Genomic DNA, 20,868 nt, shown 5'->3' with positions numbered 1-20,868 from the left:
CCCACTTCCCCAGCACACTTCAGGGCCAGCGAGCCTTCCGTGGACAGTGCAGTTCTGTTTTGCATCACCGCTTTGAAAAACCCTTGGAGAGAGCAGTGATTTATGAGAGGTTTCTTGTACGAGGGGAAATAAACCTCTGACCAGACCCGACTGAAATCCACACTGCTTAATTTTCTGTGGAATCAGGATTTTACCCCTATCTGAGGATTTTGCTTCTTTCCAAGAAAAACAAGCAGTGCCGCTCTCACAGGCAGCCCCGATCTCTCCGGTGCGGTACGGGGCCGGCTGGGCACGGCTCCCTCCTCCACCCCATCCCAACCCCACGGGTCACAAATCACAGCAGTTCCTACCGGCGCTGAAGCGAGAACATCTGCTAGGAAAGTCAACAGTCATTAATTAGCTTTTAACTGGGAGATAGAGAAGCAGGAGAGAGGCACGGACCCCTTTAATGAGAATAAAAGGTGTTTAAGCTTAGAGGAGCGCAGGAGCACCATAGTTACTTTGTAATATGATAAGAGGCTGGGAATTTAAACCAGCAACTGAGTGTTCTGGGAGGGCGTTTTGGGTGCAGGAGCGCATCCCATGGCCATGGATCCTAGGAGGGAGCAGTGTTGGATAGCTGCAGTGCCCAGAGCTGGAGGTGGGAGCAAGGAGAATATCTCCCAGGTGCGCCCAGCAGGGAGCTGAGCCAGGTGCTGCTGAGTTGGGGTGGGAGGAGTGAAAATGTGATGGCACCCGGGTCAGCATCCCAACACATGTGGGACAGCTGGTCCCCATCAGAGCAGGTGGGCTGGGAAAGGTGAGCCTATAAAAAAGGCAGAAGTGGAACCCAAACAACAGGTAGCAAAGGAAAGGGAATGGTGGATGGGCCCCATGCTTGCTCTGCTCTCCCTCCCCAAGCCTGGCTGTGGGTAATGTGATGCTGAACAGTGAGAAAGCAGCGCTGACAGCCCCGGAGGAAAGGGGGTGGGCTGCTTATTGGAGGGCAATCCACTGTCAGCAGCTGTAGGTATATAATTACCGTTATGATACATTAAGAGTTAGTACGTGTACCCTCTGCAAATGGGTGGCTCCAAAGCTGCGAGGGAAGGGCTGGTATAAGAAGACACTCAGTTAATTAGTTAATTGAGACTCTTTAGGAAATGTTTCTTCAACTGGCTTTTTTTTTTTCTCCCCCTCTATTTCTGTAACCATCAGCTCAATTGCTGCTCATCCTTAAAGCAAAATCCTACCCTAAATGGATGTGCAGTGTGCATCTGAGCAGGGGCTGCTCTGCACGGAGCCAAAGGGGCTGGTAACAAATCTCTGCCGGGGGGAGGTGATCACCTGGTGGATGCAGGTTTCTTTGCACGGCCTGATTTCTGTGGTATAGTGTAAAATGAAGCATGGTGGCTCTCTCCGTATTTAAACCCTCACCCCACTCTCTGGAGTTTGTGTTCTCAGCCCATACCACTGCCCTGCTAAGGGAGCAGAGGAGAGCATCCCCAGCTCTGCATGGGCAAAAGGGTATAACTGGAGTTGTTTGGATTTAGAATTAAAATTAATTAATTAAAATAATTTGGGTTTGTTCTGGAAGGTTCACACAGTGTCAGCTTCCATCGGATGGATGAGAAGCAGCGGTGCCCAGCAGCAGAGCTCTGACAGCTCTTCCAGATAGCACCCACCCGTGGGGCTGTTTGAGCTGGGAGAGCCCACTAAAGGCCATCTGGTCCAACCACCCCGCAGTGAACAGGGACACCGACAGCTCCATCGGCTGCTCAGAGCCCCGTCCAACCTGACCTTGAGCCCCTCCAGGGATGGGGCATCCACCACCTCTCTGGATGACCTGTGTCAGTTGTTCCACCTTTCCCTTCATCTCCAATTCTCGTGCCATTCCTTGCCTGGTGGAGGAAAAGAATTTCCTGGTTACCACAAGTCATGTTAATTTTGCTTTGTATTTATTTCCTCCCTCGCAGCCCCCTGAGCCCCCTGTCGATTTGTTATGCCAGCGCTGAATCAATCCAACTGCGATTTCATTCTGTTGGTGGTGAGTTTGTAAGTGGTGGTGTCTCACAAGTTCGTTAGTGAATTCCCTTAATAACCCGCAGCGCGTGCTGCTCTGCCCGGCTGCTTTGCGTGCGCTGGGTTTGCCGAGCGCTCCCCTACGTGCTTTTTATCAGTAAGTGTATTTACAAGGTCTTCATTACTTCCTAATTGACCATGCCTCTTCTCTTTAGTTATCGCCTTAAAGAGCAATTTAAAAAAGCAATTCAGCAACAGCCATTCCGGAGCTCTTCATCCCTCCCAGCCCCTTTCTCATTCATTATCATCCTTCTGTCTCGCTGGCGCTTCTTTTCCCTCATGCCTATAAGCCATACGTATTCCCCAAAACGTTTTATCAGTGCTCCGTTCCCACCCTTCAGCTGCCATTGGTCCTGGCGGTCTGTTGGGGCTCTCCTTGCAGCCGACGCTAAAAAATGCCAATTTAATCTTTGTGTTTTGGGGTTTATTGCCCCCACTCCTCCTGCCGTTCTGCCCCAGTGGTGCAGCGCAGTTGCCCCACACAGCAGACAGCAGCTCGGCCATAGGAAGAGCTTTCCAAATCCCTTCCAAATCACTGTCACTGTACCCAGCAGAGAAGGAAACAGCTCTGGGTCTGGTGGAGATCTCGGGGCGCCCCACGGTTTAATGTCTTCCTTCTCCTTCCCCTTTGAAAAGCAGCCTTTTTTTCCCTGTGTTTTGTCTTCTGTGGCTTATGTTGCTTGACATGTCGGCTGGTTTTGATCTTTTCCTTTCTGCATTACAAAATTGTCAGCTGTGTAACCTAGAAACGGGGCCGGCTGAATGATATGTTTGCAAATAATGATTGTTAGAAGTTTTTCTCCCCCTCTCCTGTGAGCCGTGCCTGCCCCACTGGGGGATGTGCCCTCAGGGAGCAGTGGGCTCTGCCATCCTCAGCCCTGTGCTGGGTACGGTCCCAGGTGTTCCTGCCAAAGCTGGAGTACCTCCGCGTCCATCCTCATTTAATTTGAACACTGACAAATCCTCCCAGCCGCGGCATTCATCCATCTCCTAAGCTGTCCGATCCGCACAGCCACTTCACAACTCTCCTGGCTGTGCGGTTAATGTGTCCCTGGGCTGGCTGAGCTTCAGAGCTAGCTGCTTTTATTTATTTCCTCGCAGCTGGCCCTGGTTTTCCAAGCAGATATCCACCTGCGCCTGCTGCCTCAGAACACCCTTTGGCTGCCCTGCTGGGTATGTGGCCAGCTCTTAATCACAACCAGCACCTCAAGGATTTGGATGTACTGCGGGCAAGACAATGTGAGTGGTAGGAGCCAACAGGCTGAGCTGTGGCAGCCCTTGGCGCAGGACAGGGCTCCTTGCTGGGGTTCTCTGTCAGGGATTTGGTGGGCATGGTGGTGATAGGTCAGTGGTTGGGTTGGATGATCTTAGTGGCACTTTCCTACCGGAGTGATTCAGTGTGGAGCTGCTGCTCCGTCACACAGCCTGGACTCACTGTGGGGAAACCACCAGCGCTGGTGCTGGAGATTCCCTTGCATCTGCTCACATGGTTGTGATGCTCCATGGGGTGCATGCTCCTACCCCAAACAGTTCAGCCCCTCTCTGCATCAGCCTATATGGGCTGTGTGGGTTACGCTCACATCTCAGTCAACAGCTCATCCATCAAGCACTCACCCTTCACTTTTTAGAGCCTGTTCATCTTGGCAATTAGCTCTTGCTCTGCTGCAATTTTCAGGCACGCTCTCTCTTTCCCAAATCCCTCTAAGACCCCCTCAGAGCGTGTTCCTGTGCTGTTACAGCTGCTTGTTCCCCCACCACCCACCCACCAAGGCCAGACGTCAGTGGAACTGTTGCACCTTGCCCCCCAAGTTAGTTTCTGGCTGATGAGAGCAGGATGTCACCCTTCCGCCCCTGCTCTCACGTCCTGTTGGGAAAATGGGAGAAGTGAATGTCTCCTTTATGTCTGCCCAGTCTGGAGGCCTGATAAAGATTCAGGGTGAGCTATTGCTCGAGCGAGGAGCAGGGAGAAATCTGAGCTGCATAATTAGGTACTTTGGGGACTGTATCAAAATGTGGCTGACTGTAGATTTCTGCGTGCTACGTGCTTTTGTCATCCACTTCTCTCACCGGTGTGTGGGAGGTGGTACAGTCCAGTGTGACCCCATGGGCTGAGCGTGGTGCTGAGCGCTGGCACTATGTGGGATGTGCGGCCTTGGGAAGCAACGTGGGTCAGTGGGTTCATGGGAGGGCTGCGTGGGGTTGCCACCTGTCAGCAGGACCAGCTCCCAGGTTGGTTAAAGACATGTAATCATTCACACCAGTCAAAAGTTGCAGTGTGCTTTTCCTCTCAAATCAAGACTAAGGTGAAATATAGAAGATGTTCACAGAATGGCAACAGAAAAAAAGAAAGATTAAGAAATGTCAGGCTCTGCTGTCAATGTTTTTGATGGAAATACTTCGACATTTGCAAAGTCAAATGTTTAGTTTGTCAATCCAAATGGAAGTGTCACGCCAAGCCTGGGTGAAGCATTAAGGCTCTGGTTCCAAGGTGGTGTAATGCTGCTGGTGGGTATGGCCCTGCTGGTGGCACTGGGTGGGCACAGCCTCTGGGATTCCCCTCCTAGGAAGGCAGCTCATGGGAACTGGGAGGGCACAGAGTGTTCAGCCTTAGGTTGCTCATCCAGGAAGTGAGAACCCGCCTCCCCACGCATGCTATGCTACAGAACATGCTGTGAATTTGGGCAAACCTCTTGGCTGCTGCCCCACGTTCGCTCTCTGTAAGCAGGAGGAATAATTCTTCCCTGCCTCAACCAGCATTTGCAGGCTTAAATCCATTAATGTTTGTGGAGTGCTCAGATGTCGGGGTAGTGGGAGCCCTGTAAGCCCCAGCGAGAGCCTCTCTGCCTGTTTGTAGATGGCATCTCATGATAGGCAGCGGAGGGCTGAGTGCAGATGGTGCTGCAGTAAATCCTCACGGTGGGAACAGCATCTGAAGCACAGAGTGAAATAAGGAGTGAAAACATGTGGTGTGCTGGGGGCTGTGGGCCAGCTCCAGAGCAGTCTACTGGGGACCCTCAGGGTCGTGCCTGTACCCTACTGAGTGCAACTTCGTGGCTCCCAAATCTTGCATAAAGTCAGGGTTAGGTAAAGATGTTATTCACTGAAGTGCTGTGGTTGCTTGGGGGAGAGGTGTAGGAGAAAGGTCTTGGTGTACAGAACAGTCCACGGGAAATCCAGCTAGAGCTGGGACTTGGATACCCCACTGCCACCTCCTAGGTGATGTTTGACCTTCCGTGGTGCTGACTGATGGAGGTATTTGAGGGGAAAAAGACAAAAAATGCATTTGAACTGACAACAGAAACGCCTCTTGGAGAAGCAGTCTGCAGAAGTTCTTTCTGTACAGTGTTTTGTTATTGTGAAAAATTGCCTGTGCTTTTATCTGCCCCATGCTGGACTGAAACCTGGAGGTGAGACGTGGTTCACTTCTCAACAAACCTCTCCCGCTCTTGCTTTATGGACCGAAACTATGGGACAGCCTCCAGCAAAGCTGTTGCCTCTCTTCTGCCCATGCAGAACAGTACCTCCGCGGTTTCCATTAGCATTGGCTTTCTGCTGCCGGGTTTTCCTCCCTATAATTACTGAAAAAATTGGAACAGTTAAGGCTTCAGATAACAGCAGGGCAGTGACCTCCCCAGCAGCTCCGCTCTGAGCAGAGGTGGCCTGGGATGCTCGGTCCCCATTGCGGTGTGTGGTGTCTCGTGGCTGTTATTAATGCCTCTGCTTTGCTTACCCAAGTGCTTAGCTGGTTCAATACATTTTCAGACCTGTCCTTACACTATTGTTGGGAAAGATTCATTAGGACTTTGGCTGGAAATTATAGTGACAGATAGAGCAGGGTAATTTATGGCTTTTCTTGAGGGTTGCGCAATTATTCAATAAGTGTCTTTCCTTCCTCTACCCCCCGCCAGCCACTTGTTGGAAATAAATACTGGATTTGTATGCGGAAAAGTGGGTAACAGCAGAGCCAGGAGTGGCCAGGGGGAGCCCAGCTGGGCTCTTTAGGTAACTCTGCTCGTGTTCCTGTGGCTCCAAGGCGTCCTTTCCCGAGTTCTGCCTCCTTGGCACTGCTACCTTTGTCTCCTGGCTGTGCCATGCTTGGTTTGGTATTAAGCCCTTTGTCCCCTGTCTGTAGTGGAGACTTCCCCTTTGTATCTCAATTCTTTCAAGTATCAAAGCCAAAAGAACCCCATAGGGTTGCTGGCATCTGCCTCAGGGCACCCCCGATGTCTGCATCCCCCAGAAAGGCACTGAGGATGCTGATAGTTTCCAAAGGATCTGTTAATGCTGACAGAGTGCAGCCCAGCTCTCCCTGCCTTGTGCTGGAACCTGGGGAGCCAAGCAATCCTTCCATGAGTAGCCATCCCTCTACTCATCCCCTCCTAGAGGAGGTGACAGCAGGGTCAGGCATGGTTCTCACCCCACAGGATGGACCGGTGTATCCCGCTGGGGGTTGGCTGTGCCTGGGGCTTCCCAGCCAGCAGCCTGGGGAAGGTGAATCCCCGGAGGCAGGTGTGGGATTCAGCTGTCTGAGCGGTGTCAGGATGGGTAAATACCTGACTAGGCTCCTCCTTACAGATTTCCTTCTGAGGGTGATCTCAGACCTCAAATCTGGCTTTTGCTCTGCAGTTCCACTGGAGGAGATGGAGATGCTCGGTCTTGGGGACTTTCTCAGCCTTCACAGCTCCCCATGCTGGGTCCTCTCCCCATGTTCCTGCTGGACACAGCAGGGCTCAGTGCGGTGCCATACAAGCAGAGGCTCAAGGCAGAGGATCTGGGCTGGGTGCACTGCTGGTGGTGGCAGAATGTCAGTCAAGGTATTGGCACTGCAGCATTCCCACTGCTTATCTATCCCGCTCCTTATGCATTTTCACATTTTGTTTGAATTAGTTGGGATTGTTCCTCGCAGCGTGCATGGCTCTGCATTTGTCTACTTTGGATTTCATCTGCCATTGACTGGCCCATTCATCAAGCTCTCCTCGGTCCTTTTGAAGTTCCCTGTAGTCTTCTCTTGTTCTGAATCCTCCATGTAATTTGGGTCCTCTGCCAGATTTTCTCGTGACGTTTTTCATTCTCCTTTTCCAGATCATTAATGCATCCCTTTAACCAGTGGTTCGAGCACAAAAACTCGGGGAGGCTCCCGTCAGTGCCGTGGCCCTCTGGAAGGCAGTCGTTATTAACACGAGTTGTTTTCCCTCTTTGTCTCCAACCCTTCGAGTTACTTTTCTCCATTTGCTCTACAAATGTTTAATTTCCTTAATAGCCTCTCGTAAGGGACCTTGTCAAAGGGCTTTGAAACCCCAAACACATTATGTCAAGTAGTTCCCCTTACTTCACTGTTCTGACGACGGGAGAAAGCATCCTGGTAGATCAGAGGCATGTAGCTCCTTTCAGGAACTGGGGCACATCTCGGTTAATTTACGCGTTTTAGAATCCAGCTTCTCATGAAAACCTTCATCTCCAACTGCCGATCCCATCCTGGCAGCCTCAAAAAGAGCCATGTCCATGTGTCTGCTAGAGTGAAAGCGATTTCCATCGCCAGCTCTTTGTTAGCAACCAGGTCGAGAGCTGCCGGAGCTTTGGGTGTTTCCCTTTGAACTCCGGCAGCTTTGTGCTGGGCAGCCCGCTGCCATTTCTACTCTTTTTTTTTTTGGCATTTTCCTTTGTAGAAACGCTTCGTTGTTATCACCTGGAAACAATGGGGCTCTCTGCTGTCCCTGAGAGCTGCAGCCAGTTGGAAAGCAACCTCTGTGCTCCTATACCCTGCTGGGGTGTGGGCAGGTCGCATCATGCCGCACGATAAGATCCGAACACAGCCATGCTGCGCAGAACCTGCTCCACCCGCCGGGCGATGGATGCTGCTCCCTGCCCATGAATCACGCTCATGGTTGTGTAAGGTTTGTGCTGTATTTCTGCGGCCCTTACAAAGTTCTGCACAATTTATACGCGCCACTCCTGCGTCGAGCCATTCATGCTCCTTCTTCGAGGCACTGGGATTTACTCTCCCCTTGCCGCAGCCTGGGGAAATTGCACTGCTGATGGAACGATCCTGGGGCCGTGGCACTATTTATTGTTATCAGAAACAATCCCACCACGTGGTGACTTCTGACCACAAAAAAAAGGGGGGGAAACGCTGTGTTCTCTCCAACACCAATACCCATGAATCTTTAAACAGAAGGAAGTGTTTCCCCGACCAGCGAGCGCTTGTGAAGACGTTTAACTCTAAGAATATGTGACAGCTCATCAGAAGAGGAAGCAAAATGGGTTTTAGGATACGGAGGGAGCAGCAGGCACTCGAGGAGCCCAGGCAGGGCAATTGGCCCCAAGGCACTGTCTCCCATCGGGGTCCCATCTCCATCGTGGGGTCCCCGACCCCAGCACCCAGGAGAGCTCCGCACTGTGCCCTGCCCAGGTTGGAGCCTCGCTGGCGACTTCCAGGCAGAGTTCTGGCACCGGATTACCTGTCTAGCTGGGATCTTATCTCAGCGTTTATCACTGCCGCCTCTCGCTGTCAGCACTGTTTATAGGCAGGGGAACCGAAACCCTATGCTAAGAAATTTCCTCCTCCTCCTCTTTTCTTTCAAATCTGCATCTGTTCCAGACTCTCTTTCATTACAGACCACATGAAAGCCAAAACAATCCCAGGCTATCAGGCACAGAAACCTTCACAAGGTAACCTCCTCTCTGCATGCACTGGGGTAAATAAGGCACACCTTGGCCAGGGGGGTTGTTTGGGTCCTGTCCCCCTTGTGTGGGTGCCCGTGAGACCTCCCTCACCCCGTGGGTGGTGTGCAGGGTCAAGGATGCAGGGTGTGAAGGATCTCGAGGTCACCATCCCACGTGTCCCATCTGTTGCCTGGATGGTGCCCAACCCTTGGGAGACTTTGTGACATGGGGTACGCTCTTGGTGCATTTTTACCTGTTGTAAAACATTTGTGGAGTTACTCTATGAAGCGCGGGGAGGGAGGAGAGGGGCTGATAGCGATTAGGCAGGAAATGGCTCGGCGTGGATGGCATCCATATGGGGGAGCTGAGAGATTTGGCGTCTCGCAGGCACCGCTTGATGGATCCACTGATAACCTGGCAACAGAACAGACCTGGGCTCTCTGATTCCTTGCCAGCGGCTCCACCAAAGCCGGCTGGGTCGGCCTTCGTTAACACCTTTCTGGGCTGGGAACCCGCTGAGATGCGTAATGATGGCCATAAAGCTGCCTGAGGTTATGGCCCATTCAATGGCCAAAATACTGTCCCCAAAAGCCCCATGGGTTGCTGGCTGGGTTAGATGCAGGGCAAGCTGTATGCTACGTTGGGCTTGGGTCTGTAATTTCCCTGTGGTTATTTCCAAGATAACTTATTTCAGATTTTTATGATGCTTACAAATTGAGCAACATCTTAAAAACGTAATTCAGGCTCCAACGGGTTTTTAACGTGTGTGTTTTTACAGGGAGGCATCAAATATTTTCAAGTGTTGGTGAATTTTGGGGATGGGAGTTGGGAGCAGGAGACAAGGGAGGGATGATCCTGGAGCCAAAAGGCTTTGAGGGCACTCCTCCCAGATGACTTTTCTCAGCTCCTGCTGAGGCCATCCTATCTCCTCAGGACACCGACATCCCGCACCGGGGTAGGAGAGGAGTGCGGGGCCGGAGCTGCTGGCGTGCCATAAGGAAGCGATTGAAGCTTTCACAATCTGTTTAACCAGTGACATATGTTTCCTGTAGGCACGGCGGTGTGCTGCGTGCTGAGGTATGGCCACGCATCCCCACCAGTCCCTGCATGTTGCTTCCATTGGGCTGCTCGGGGGGAGGGGGGGGGTCATCAAGAAAAGCACCCAGAGAGGCAAACCTACCTCAGAACATCATGTCCTCACTGGGATGGGGACAGCTGGATACCAGGTGGCTGGGAGCGCTGGAGATGCTGTGAGCAAGGCAGACTGGATTAAACCCTACAGCAGCAGGGTTTGGATGTTGTTTGGGGTTTGGAAACATTGTAGAGGTGGAGCAGCTCCCCGTGTTGCTATGCAGGAGGAATTGTCAAGTCACTGTTGGAGGCAGCAGGAAAGCAGTGCTGCAGCATCCTGCCCCAAATTGGTCATTGCAGCCATGCAGAGGATGCAAGACCCAGGGTGAGCAGTGTGGGGGCCCTGAAGGCCACTGGGGCTTCCCCTGCCCCATACAGCCTGGGCTCCAGACAGGATGAGCCCAGAGATGGTTTGGAGATGGAGGTTGTAAATTTGGTATGAGAACACAGGAGAATTGGGTGGAGGTTTTACAGATGAGCCAAAAGCCCAGGGCTTCCTCTGTCATTCTGCAGGGCCAGGGTTTCCTCCACACTAGCAACCTGCAAAGCCCACAGGAAAGGGGGAGATGGGAACAGGGATTCCCAACCTTTAATGGGGATTTTGGCTCTGTGCTCCCAGACAGCTTCCAGGCACATGGGGACATGGCAGCACTGGGTCACCAGTGCTTGATCTGGGGTAACAGATGTCCCATTGCTGTGCTCGTGAGCAGATAGCTGGGTTTACCACGCCTAACCCCTCTGCTTCACTCCAGACACAGACCTCCTTTGTGCACTGCAAATCAGCACTGCTCTCTCTGAGGTTTTGGCCTCAGCCAGGTGCCTAGAGCACGTTGCGCTGAGGCTGTGCGTGGGGGGAGGCAGTGGGGCTGGAGCAGGTGATCATCATCTCCAGCTTCAGAAAAAAGGCTCTGGCTCCTGAGCAGGGCAGCAGCAGGTTCCTGTGCACAGAGCTGCACCACTGCCACCTGGAAGGGGTCGGGAGCGGAAGCACCGCCGGGCAGATTTGGCAGTGAGCTGTGCAGATCATTTCCTTTGATATACTTTCTTTTCTTTTTCTTTTTTTTCTTTCTTTTTTTTCCCTTTCCATGTCAACTTTCCTACCTCAGGCTCCATACAGTGTGAAGGCTTCCTGTTACCTGGAAATGACTGTGGGGTGACAGCGTGGGGGGCAGAGGGGCTGGGAGGTGGGTCTCACCCCTGCTCTTTGCCTTGCACCAGGGCAGCGGGAGCAGTCCCTGTGCCTGACCCTATAGGAGCCCTGTACCCACAAAGGTGACAGGGGACTTCTGTTTTGCTGACGTATTCCCATCTGCTTGTCCATGCCTGGTGTACTGCAGGGCAGGGGGCAGGTGAGGCTGGGGCTGAAGCCCCTACATGGCTCCAGATGAGCGCTGAGCTTTGGGTACAGTGGGGACAGAAGCTTGTGCCCCAGTGCTGAGCTACTGATGGTGCATCCTCAGCAAGCCCTGCTTGTTACTCTATTAAATTTCCATTTTGACGTGAAAAGAGCTGGTTTTATGGTACCTCTGACTGTGTTATTTACACAGTCATGCACACAATCCCTGCTGAAAATCACATTACTCACTGCTTCGGCAGCCCTTTGTCTGCAGGTATCGCCTGGAGGTGACACCGTCTCCCAGTCCGAGCAGTGGCACCCAAGCAGGCTCAGGCAGGGAGCGACCTACAGGGCTGCTCACCTTCTCAGGTCCCAGCCGGGTGATCAGGGCTGGCAAACCCATCCTGAAGTGCCCCAGCTCCGGGTGACCCCATCTCCCCCCACACACCCCACTGCGTGGTGGCTGATGCACATCGCAGGGCAGAGACAACCGTTGGCCACGCTCAATGGTGCTTTGTTCTCAGCCCAGGAAGCAATGAAAATCCTCCCGCTTTGAAGCCTGAGGAGGCCTTTTTATTACATCCAGGGCTCCTGGAACAGGGAACCGTGAGTGCTTCCCCATAGCGCGATGAAAATCTCTCCTGCCTGAGACCACAGCAACTCGTTACACATGGGAGCGGTCAGGCTGGTGAACAGTGCCGTGCACACAGCTGGGACATAGAAGAGCCATGGTACAATGCTGTTGACCTCACACCCTCTGTGCCTGCAGAAAACCATCCCATTTCTGGGGCTGAGAAGCTCCTAAGCAGCGAGGCGGCCCTAATAATTCCACTTAATCTTCCCCCATAAATCACTCCTCCCCTCCCCTGCAGTCTATTGGCATCATCTGAAGCTATTAGCTAATTTGAAGCCAGGAGTTCACACGTTGCCTGGTCCCATCCCGTCTCCCTGCAGCAGTAAGTATGCACTCCTGGAGGGAGGCTGCCTGAAGTCACCCTCCTCATCCTCCTCTGGTGGGGAAGAGGTGACAGCACATCCCCACCAGCCCGGTGGGACAGGGGCATGGAGCTTTCTGCTCCTCCCTGGTGCCTCATCCTGGGATTTACAGCTCCAGTTGAGATCAGCTGAAACCTGATGACAACGCCTGACGTGTCTGCAGTGCCCGTGTCCCTGCTGCTCACCCCCACTTCGCTAATGAGCTTTGCTCAGAGGTGAGAGATTTGTCCCTAAGAGCAACTTTGGAAGATCGAGAGGTAAGTGTTTAAAGATGCAAAGGGGATAACGACGTGTGGTGTTCCCACAGGTGTGCTTTGCTCAAAGCCCCCAACCCCACTGAGCTGCTGGGGAATGCAGCCATGCCAATGGGTCCTCTCCAGCCCTGAGGACGGGTCCTGATAGGGAGAGCGGGACGCAGCCATGTCACACCCCGAGGCAGGTTGGGTTTTGTCTGCCATTTTCTTTAATCATTTTGAGGCAGGAGTAATAAACGCTGAAGATGCGCGCGGAATTTGAATATGAATGATAAGAACAGCTGTGTATATCTATTATGAACGAATATAAACAGAAATGTATAAACTGAGATTTGGGGGGCTTTGGGAAGAATTAGTGCCTTTGTTCCTGGATTTTTTTCCTATCAGAGTTTGAACCAAAGCCCATTAGCCTGGACTTTCCCGCAGCCGCCCCAGCCAGGAGCTTCATTTCGCGCTGGCTCCGAGCCACGCTGAATTCTCCTCAACAGCTCAGTGAGCCCTAATCCTAACAAATTTACCCAGAGAAGTGGTTCTCTTATTACACTGCCTAATTTGAATGCTTTCCAAGGTTAATTTCTGCTCCCTCTCCCTCCGAACGCGCCTCCCCCCCGCCCCGCTCCCCGTTAGCGCCAGCCCGGGGGGAGCAGCCCCAGACCTTCCCCTCCCGGCCACGATTGGTTTTAAATGAGAAAATAATGTGATGTTCGTCCCCGGGTGCGGGGTCTGCCCGCGGGGTTTCCTAATGCTAAGCCACTTCCTTTGCAAATTAATTGCAACTTTTGCTGGGCAAAAATAGCCCTGGAAGCCCATTCCCCGCGGGCTCTTCCGCGTGTAATACTACTCTGCTCATAATCTGATTGCTGTGACTCTCATTTCTTCTTTTCTCCTCTCCATCCCGGGCGTAATAGAGCCTGCAAGGGTTTTGCAGTACCTATGGGGCATCCTGGTTGTACCAGAGGGATATCCTCGTGGTATCTCTGGATCTCCCCTATGTTATCTATGGGATATCCCTATGGTACCCCCTGGAGCATCCCAGTGGTACCCTATGGGGTATCCGTATGGTGTCCGCCTTTATCCCTACACCATAGGAACACTGTTGCCACTGGGACCGTCCTCAGCCCTTCTGATAGCCCAGCTCCTCCCCGGCCCTGCCTCCCCCTTCAAAGCAATGTGACTTTTATAGCAATTACTTCTGAACCCTGGCGCTGGGGCCGTGCCAAGGAAAGCAGCAGAAAACAATGTGATGGGCCTCGGCAGGCGCGGAAACTCCACCGGCAGAGACCGGCCCTAAAATAACTTTCATGCAATGGTTATTTATTCTGGGAGAAAGTTCGTTCATTCACAATTCGGAGGGGAGAGACATCAATGCACAGGGGCAGTGCAAGGGTGCTGTGAGCTCACACCCTGCTGCCACGGCTCTGGGGTTGTTTGAAGGGCACTGGGGTTGCGATGTCCAAAATCAGGAGGAGGAGGTCCTGCCCTCCTAGGGGGCAGCTTCCTCCCCCCAGCCTGGCTTTGGTTGTCAGGTCAATGGGCTCAGAATTAAGCAATTGGTGATGTGATGCAGTGACCCTTCGTTTTTTCCTTTAAAATACACATGCGTAGGTCTGTGTTTTTTGCAGTTATGAATGTCATTCCCCAATCCGCTCAGGAGCCGGCAATTTTCTGGCCGAGGTGGGAAGCTGCCGACATCGTATGATACACGGCGAGATTGATTGTATTTACTTACCCTTTAACCTAATAAAGAAAAATAATGTTCCTTCATCTCACTAATTCTCTATAAACTTGAGCGCTGCTTTAAATCAGCTGGAAGCACAGGCGTTGAACCTTAGCATCACTGGGGCAGAGGTATGGGGAATCCCGTCTGCCTGGAAAAGCAGCCTGCAGGCCCCAAACCCAAGGCACTTTCCATTCTTTAAGCATTTTTTTAAGCTTCCCTATTGGATTTATTGCCCCGAAGTCCCACTTGGTGCCCACTGCTCCCATTGGCTTGATGGCAAGGAAGGATACTGCAGGGTAAGGGGAAGGATGCTCCGTTGGACCGATCCTGGGCCCATTCTCTATCAGTGATATCCAGGTGACCTTGAGCACTGCTCTTGCTATGGTGAACCATCAAGAAATGGCTGTCCAGGCTCTTCTGCCATCTGCTGTCCTACATGTGGGCTGTGCCATCCTTCATGCCATCCCCTCCAAGCTCCCTTCCTGGCTGGCTGCACGGGGATGGCCCTCTCTGGAGGCAAGGGATTAAGCAGAGTGAGCGATGTCACTAAAACAGTCACTAAAGCTCGGTTCCCCTCAATTACCTGCCCACCCCTGGGGGAAGCACTGTGCCTGGATTGCTCTTACTCAACGCATTGTTCCTCATTCATTCTTGCTGCAGAGCTGCACCACTCAGCATCGCCCTGCAGCAGAGTCCCCATGCTTTTCCAAATGCAGGCAGCCCCTCTCCTCTGCTGCCCTCCCCTCCAACTTTATGGGAAAATCCCTTTCTGCCTAAAATCCTCCAGATGTGCTTTACAGCTCGAGGGGAATTTGTGGGAAAAACACGCGGTTGGGTGGATGGGACATTTCCTGAGATGCAGGGCTGCGTGTTGGTTCCATTTTGCAGCAGACCCACATTGCCCAGCACCGTGACAGCTTCGATAGCCCAGATGGGTTTTATCCTTTAAGAAGAACCTGAAAATGAAGGCTTTTTTTCCTTTTGTCTTTAATTCACACTGAGTGTTTGGGAAGGGAAGCGCAGTATGTGCTACCCAACACGACGCAGCCTGTGGCCCCATGGTTACCCCATGGAGCTGGCACAGCCCCAACCCCGCAACACTCCCTGCACCTTTGGGAACCAAGTTTAGGGCCGAGCAGTGCCAAGTGCCCCATTGCCACCCAGGAGCAATGAGGTCCTCCCCAAGGACCGAGCCCAGGGCAGCCTCCAAGCGATTAATTAGTTGTTAGTGGCGACGACCCAGTGGTCGGTGCAGGATGCTGGGTAGAGGCTTGATGTAAATCGTAGCAATTTGCTGGCTCTGCCACTCTAAATCCCGTCTAATTATACCGAGGGAAGCATCTGACATTAATTTGTTACGGTATTTGTGTGCGGAGCGCTAGACGTTTTGGGGACAAATGGAAGAGCAGCCTTCAGATCTTTGCCCTTGCGAGCTGCGAGCGATGGAACGCAGCCTTCTGCTTACCTGCCTGCGTTGGAAAATCACTTATTTTGGAGTCCTAAATACTATCATTTCTACGTGCCATCATTCCAGGGCTGCAGATTTAGAGGCTGTGTTCAAATATCTTTGGGGAAAAGGAAAAAAAAGAGGGGAGGATGTCGGTCCTGTGTGAAAAATGAGATGGACAGCAGCATCCCAGTGCTAGCAGCAGAGTGTGGGGTATGGAGGTGCCCGGACCGGGCTGGGCGCAGCGCGGTGTCAGGTGCGCAGGCAGCGCATCGCAGCTCTTTGAGGATATTGCTGCTTTGCTAGATAAGAGAAATTCAAGGGATGTGCTATACTTAGAGTTTCAAAACACTCTTGGCGTCGTCGCAGATCAAAGAGGAATGGTGCAGGCAGAATCCCGGAATAGAAGGCAAAAAGAAGGAAAAAGATTTGGAATTTACTGGGGGAAAAAAAAAAAGAAAGAAAGAAAGAGAGAAAGAAAGGAAGAAAATACGCTGCAACCAACAGCACAGGGCTGCTGGACTAAAAATAGCCAAGGAGGTATTAGTGTGGCAGTGAGCGCACAGAGCTCTGCGTCTGGGGAGAACCTCCTGCAAAGAGGGGAGATGTGCAGCACGGGACGTGGAGCAGCACCCCAAGATCAGGGTGAGGCGTTCACACTGCACCTCTGTTCCTATTGCCATTAAGCAGTAAAGGTAACTTGATTGCAGGGAGACCGGAGGGCTTGGAGCCGTTCCATGGCGCTGCCATTAAAGAGCTTGGAATAGGAGTTATTAAATTACTGCCAGGTACTGTGGGCTTCTCCTAACAGGGAGACTTCAGCTTGGCTCGGAAACTTCAGCTCTGGTTCATTCGGGTTAATTAAAAGAGTGCTGGACATCTTCCAGGGCTGATGGTCCCCTCCCCTCCAGGGCTGTGCCATGTCACTGTGCCGTGTCACTGGGCACCAGGTGGGGTGCCCCACATGCCTCGGGCATAAGGGATGGCAGAGCATGGGGACCAGGGCTCGTCCACACAGTGGTGTCCTGAATGTCACCCACAGCGCCTCTGTGCCATCTGCCACGGGATGCTCTGGCCCAGGGCTCTGCCTACTTGGGAACCCACAGTCCTAAATGCCCACGTGGCGGAGAGCTATGTGCATTTGGGATCAGCCCCCAAGTGGGATGGGGGGCTGTGCCCCACATTAAGGGCAACAGCGGGGTCCAGGGGTGCTGTCCCCATGCCCGCCCCCAGCTGGGTTTTGGGCCCCATGTGTATAAATACTGCTCGCAGATCCCTTAGTGACTCAACCCCCCGAAACACTTTTTGGACTCGTTTTCCCAGAGAGAGTTTAATGGGGTTTGTCGTGCCAAAACCCCAAGCTATGCCTCACTTTCATCCCCTAATGCAAGCCATATATCAAGAGACACTAAGGGAGCGGGGAGGCTTTCTGACAGGGGGATCCTGGGAACAATCAGCCGATACCCCCCCCTCCTGCAGCCCCCACCCCTTGCTCTGTGCATTCCTGGTAATGTAAATAGAGAGGAGAGCGTTCGCAGCCCTCCTCAGACCCAGGAGTGTGTCTGGGGACGGCGCCAGCAGCTCGCAGGCAGTCTGCTTTGTTTGAAGTGTCCGAGTGTCAGCGTCCCCAGGGCCACCCGTGTCCCCAGAGCATCCCATGCCCATAGCATCCATGGGGGCAGCAAGTGAGGAGGGGAGGCTGGGATTCTGGCTGTGCACAGTGAGTTTCAGCTCGGCTGGAAGATGCAGGTGATGTAGGGCACCGTGCCGTCCCTTGGTGCTGCTGTCCTTATCCCCAGGCAACAGGGACAGAGCACCAGGGTGGTGATGGGGCTGCTCCTCTCCATTGCCCCCAGCAGTGTAGGGCTGGGTGGGGGACATCTAAATAGGGAAGGTTCTTGCTTACCCCTTCGGTCTCTACTAGGGGTTGGAAGGAGGACTGCAGCATCCCCAGCAGAGACCTTTCCCATGGCTGCAACGGGGAGCAGGGAATGGCACAGAACTAACCTTTTCTGAATGAAATCTGCCTTAGGAAACGTCATCCCAGTCCCACACAGGTGATTAGGGACACTTTATCCCCATGGTCACATCAGCTTTCCATTGGGACCATCCCCTTGCCACCACATGGCACTACCCCAGGAGCCCCAGGGGAGGCCTTGCAGTGGCTAGGGTGACACTGGGTGGCCCTGGGGGACCCCGGAGAGCACACAGAGGCTGAGGGCATCTGTAGGTTTTATGTGCTGGGCCCAGCCCCAGGGGTTTATGAGGCAGCCAATGCAGCCATAAACCTCAACGGGGGGTCAGAGGTGAGCGCAAGCACTCTTAAGTAGGCAAAAACGGTGGTCTGGGATGGAAACTGAACTTCTTGTGCCATAATCAGAACCAGCGGGGTTAAATTCCTACGGCTGAAGAGCACAGCCGTAGCCTAAACATCTCTCCCATGCTGCTGGGGCTGCCCCAAACAGGATCCCATGGATGGAGCAGGGGCTGCTGGGATGCGCTCAGAGCGGGGCTGGGGCAGACCCACCAAGCATTCCCTAGGCTGTGGGAAAATCCCATAAAAAATGGCATGAAGGACGTGGAGATGTGGCTGTGCACCCAGATATCCGCATGCAGACCGCCTTGGTCCGCCCATTCATGCCTGGGGTTGGCATCAGCGTGGTTCATTACGCTCATTAATGATGTGGAGAAGGTAGCATGCTAGCAAAAATGTGACATATTTGGGATGGGGAAGGCCTTACTGCTGTGGGGATGGATTGCAGGGAGGTATGTGGCATTCACCACGGCCCGTGTAAGACGATGCATCTTGGATGGACTAATCAAGATAATTCGCAGATATTGTCCTAAATTAATTATAGGCACTCAGTACAAGCCCAGCGTGTCAGTACAAACAGCTCAATTAAGTGCTCTTATTCAAAGTACGCGGATGGTCAAAAGAGCAAAGGGAAGATTGCTGTGGGCTGAGAGTTGGGAGCAAAGCAGTGGGGCTGTGGCGGTGCTCAAATCAGCGCAGCTCCGCAGCGCGAGGAGTGGGGATGGTGGGCACATGGCAGGGAGAGGCTGAGAGCCACCAATAGGTCCTGGCCCGGCTCTGCCCTCCTGGGGGGCTCAGGGTTGGGTCAGGGTCCTGTCCCGCAGCACGGCTCTGGGTGGCATGCTCCGGGTGATACGTCTCACCCCAAGCCCAAGGGTTGTGGTGGGAAATCCTCGGGCTGATCTCCCTCCCACAAGGCTGCGGCCAGCATCGTGCAATCTGTTTTCATTCCTATTTCATGAGATGTGAATAATTGATGAGGAACACAATGCGGGGAGGATAAAATGAATACATATCTATGTACGCACACACAAACACACACACACGGCGTTAGGAAGAACTAAGGCACAGCGCTCAGAGGATGCTGCAGAACAGTGGCGATGGCACAGAGCGGGGGCACAGCACTGCCTGTGCCACACGTGGAGGCTATAGGGGCTGGGATGGAGGTGCCGGCTCCTATGGGGTGGGCACACGCAGCCTGCCCTGGGGGACCCCAGCCTGTGCCTATTGGGAAGGGGTGCCCATGGGTGTGGGACCAGCCCGTGCTGCCTTACAGCCACGGGTCAGCTTTTCCCACTTCCCGGATCTGATTTATCGTTTTTTTTTTTTTAATAAATGGGCCATTTCCCATCCACGTCCCACAGACAATTGCTAAGGGCCCTGGCACCACGCCACAAACTCCTTTCAACTTCACAGCGAGTTCATCAAAGGCCCGGGACGCCATTTCCCCAAATAGTAAAAGTGTCAGAGCAGCGGGCGTGCGGGGAAGCCTCGGTGACAGCCAAGTGCTTAATTAGCGGTAATGCAGAGTTTACAGCCCCCACACACACCCTCACCCCTGCCTGGTTGTGGGAAGGGCACAAAGGGTGAGCCAGGTCCTGATGACCTGCGGTGCCCCCGGCGATGTGACGCTGGAAGGATGGGGACATCCCATGGTGCTGCCGTGGGACAACAAGGAGGAGGTTCCCTGTGTGGCAGCAGCTGTGTCCCCAGGTCCTGCTCACATCCCTTTTGGAGACGCATCACCCAGAGCTGTGCTCTTCAGCACTCAGAGGCAGACTTCAGCAGTCTTCAGCACTCAGAGGCAGACCGTGGGCATGACTGGAGATAATGTCATTCATGCGTTCACTCATTCATTTTTCTCACTGCTCACCCAACACCACTTAAAATCCATTGGGGTTTTTAACCACAGCGATGCACGAAGCAGCTCCCCGCTGCCCCTAACCCTAACCCAATAGGTGGGTGCCATATTCCACCAGCAGCACCTATACCAGCAAGGCCAGAATGGCAAGCCCAATGACTGGGAGGCTGCTGGCTTTGTGACATCTCCACCAACTGGGACAGCGGGTGGCAGTTGGCACAGCCCCATTGCCACCGGAGCAGGGGACATGGGGACACGGTGCTCACGGCTGAGCATAGCGGGGCCGCCCCACCTGGCCCCCTGCTTCCTGCGTTCCCCCCGCCACCCTCCTCGGCACGGCTGGGGCCTCGCAGCCCCAACCAGGAAACTATAAAACTTTACAGAGTGCGGCTGGAGAGAAACAGGAATTGCTCCGGTAACTGCCAGAAGGGCTAGCGTTAGATTCACAAGATTTTCCAGGGCTCGGACTCGCCAGGAAGGGATTTATCCACCTACAAGGAGTTGTAAAAACTAAAATTAAATTCTTCATCTTAGAAAGGGAGGGGTGGAGAAAGGAGAACACGGTTGACCTCCCCTCCTGAATGCTCTGCTGGAGGCTGGAGGGGATGCAGGGCACCTGCTGCACCGCGGGGTCCTGCCCCGTATAGCCCATGTGAGTGCTGCAGGTTTGGGTGCTGCCCCCTCCAGCCCAGCGTTCACCTTCAGGGCATCGTTTGGGGACTCTGTGCACCAAGTTCCGTCCCAACAGCCTCCTGTTGGGAAAGTGTCCTGCCCGGAAACGGAGAACCCATAGTACTGCTCCCAGTGTATGGAGGACCAATGTGCCTGGTTCAATTTGCATTATTTTCCTTCTATCCAAATTTTTTTCCCCCGACTGCCTGACTGCACCAGGGTACTGCTGAGAGAGTGCAGCTGGGGGAAATGCTCTTTTGTCGCTCATTCTGCTTTCCTTTCTATTTTTTCCCCATTAGCACCAGTGCAGCTCTTAAAATAACCGCCTGCTTTAACCCGTGTTCCTTTGTTTCCTGCGGCTGCCCTGACCTCGGGCAGCAGGGGAAGGGCCATGGTGAGGGATGCTGGACCCA

General features: G+C 53.3%; 1 protein-coding gene across 3 annotated transcripts; it reads left to right on the top strand.

Annotated features, from left to right (window-relative positions):
* The first annotated feature begins 1,518 nt into the window (after nt 1-1,518).
* On the top strand, nt 1,519-14,207 carry LOC101747448. Of its 3 annotated transcripts, XM_040705702.2 has the most exons (7): nt 1,519-8,730; nt 9,658-9,801; nt 11,778-11,922; nt 12,064-12,147; nt 12,300-12,402; nt 12,495-12,626; nt 14,064-14,207. In XM_040705702.2, exon 1 carries the CDS (start codon nt 6,153-6,155, stop codon nt 7,089-7,091), a length of 939 nt encoding a protein of 312 aa, XP_040561636.1. In that variant the 5' UTR covers nt 1,519-6,152; the 3' UTR covers nt 7,092-8,730; nt 9,658-9,801; nt 11,778-11,922; nt 12,064-12,147; nt 12,300-12,402; nt 12,495-12,626; nt 14,064-14,207. The 3 variants fall into 3 exon arrangements, with proteins under 3 accessions (XP_040561636.1, XP_040561635.1, XP_040561637.1); XM_040705701.2 differs by having other exon boundaries at nt 11,778-12,147; XM_040705703.2 differs by having other exon boundaries at nt 11,778-12,402; nt 14,047-14,207.
* The last annotated feature ends 6,661 nt before the right edge of the window (nt 14,208-20,868 follow it).

The sequence above is a fragment of the Gallus gallus genome, chromosome 9 (genome assembly GCF_016699485.2).
Source record: "Gallus gallus isolate bGalGal1 chromosome 9, bGalGal1.mat.broiler.GRCg7b, whole genome shotgun sequence".
Classification (NCBI taxonomy): domain Eukaryota; kingdom Metazoa; phylum Chordata; class Aves; order Galliformes; family Phasianidae; genus Gallus; species Gallus gallus.
This window is presented reverse-complemented; position numbering and strand designations above follow the sequence as displayed.

Excerpts from the sequence above, each read along its gene's own strand:
- LOC101747448 (XM_040705702.2), top strand. The coding sequence starts at position 6,153 with ATGCTTGGTTTGGTATTAAGCCCTTTGTCCCCTGTCTGTAGTGGAGAC.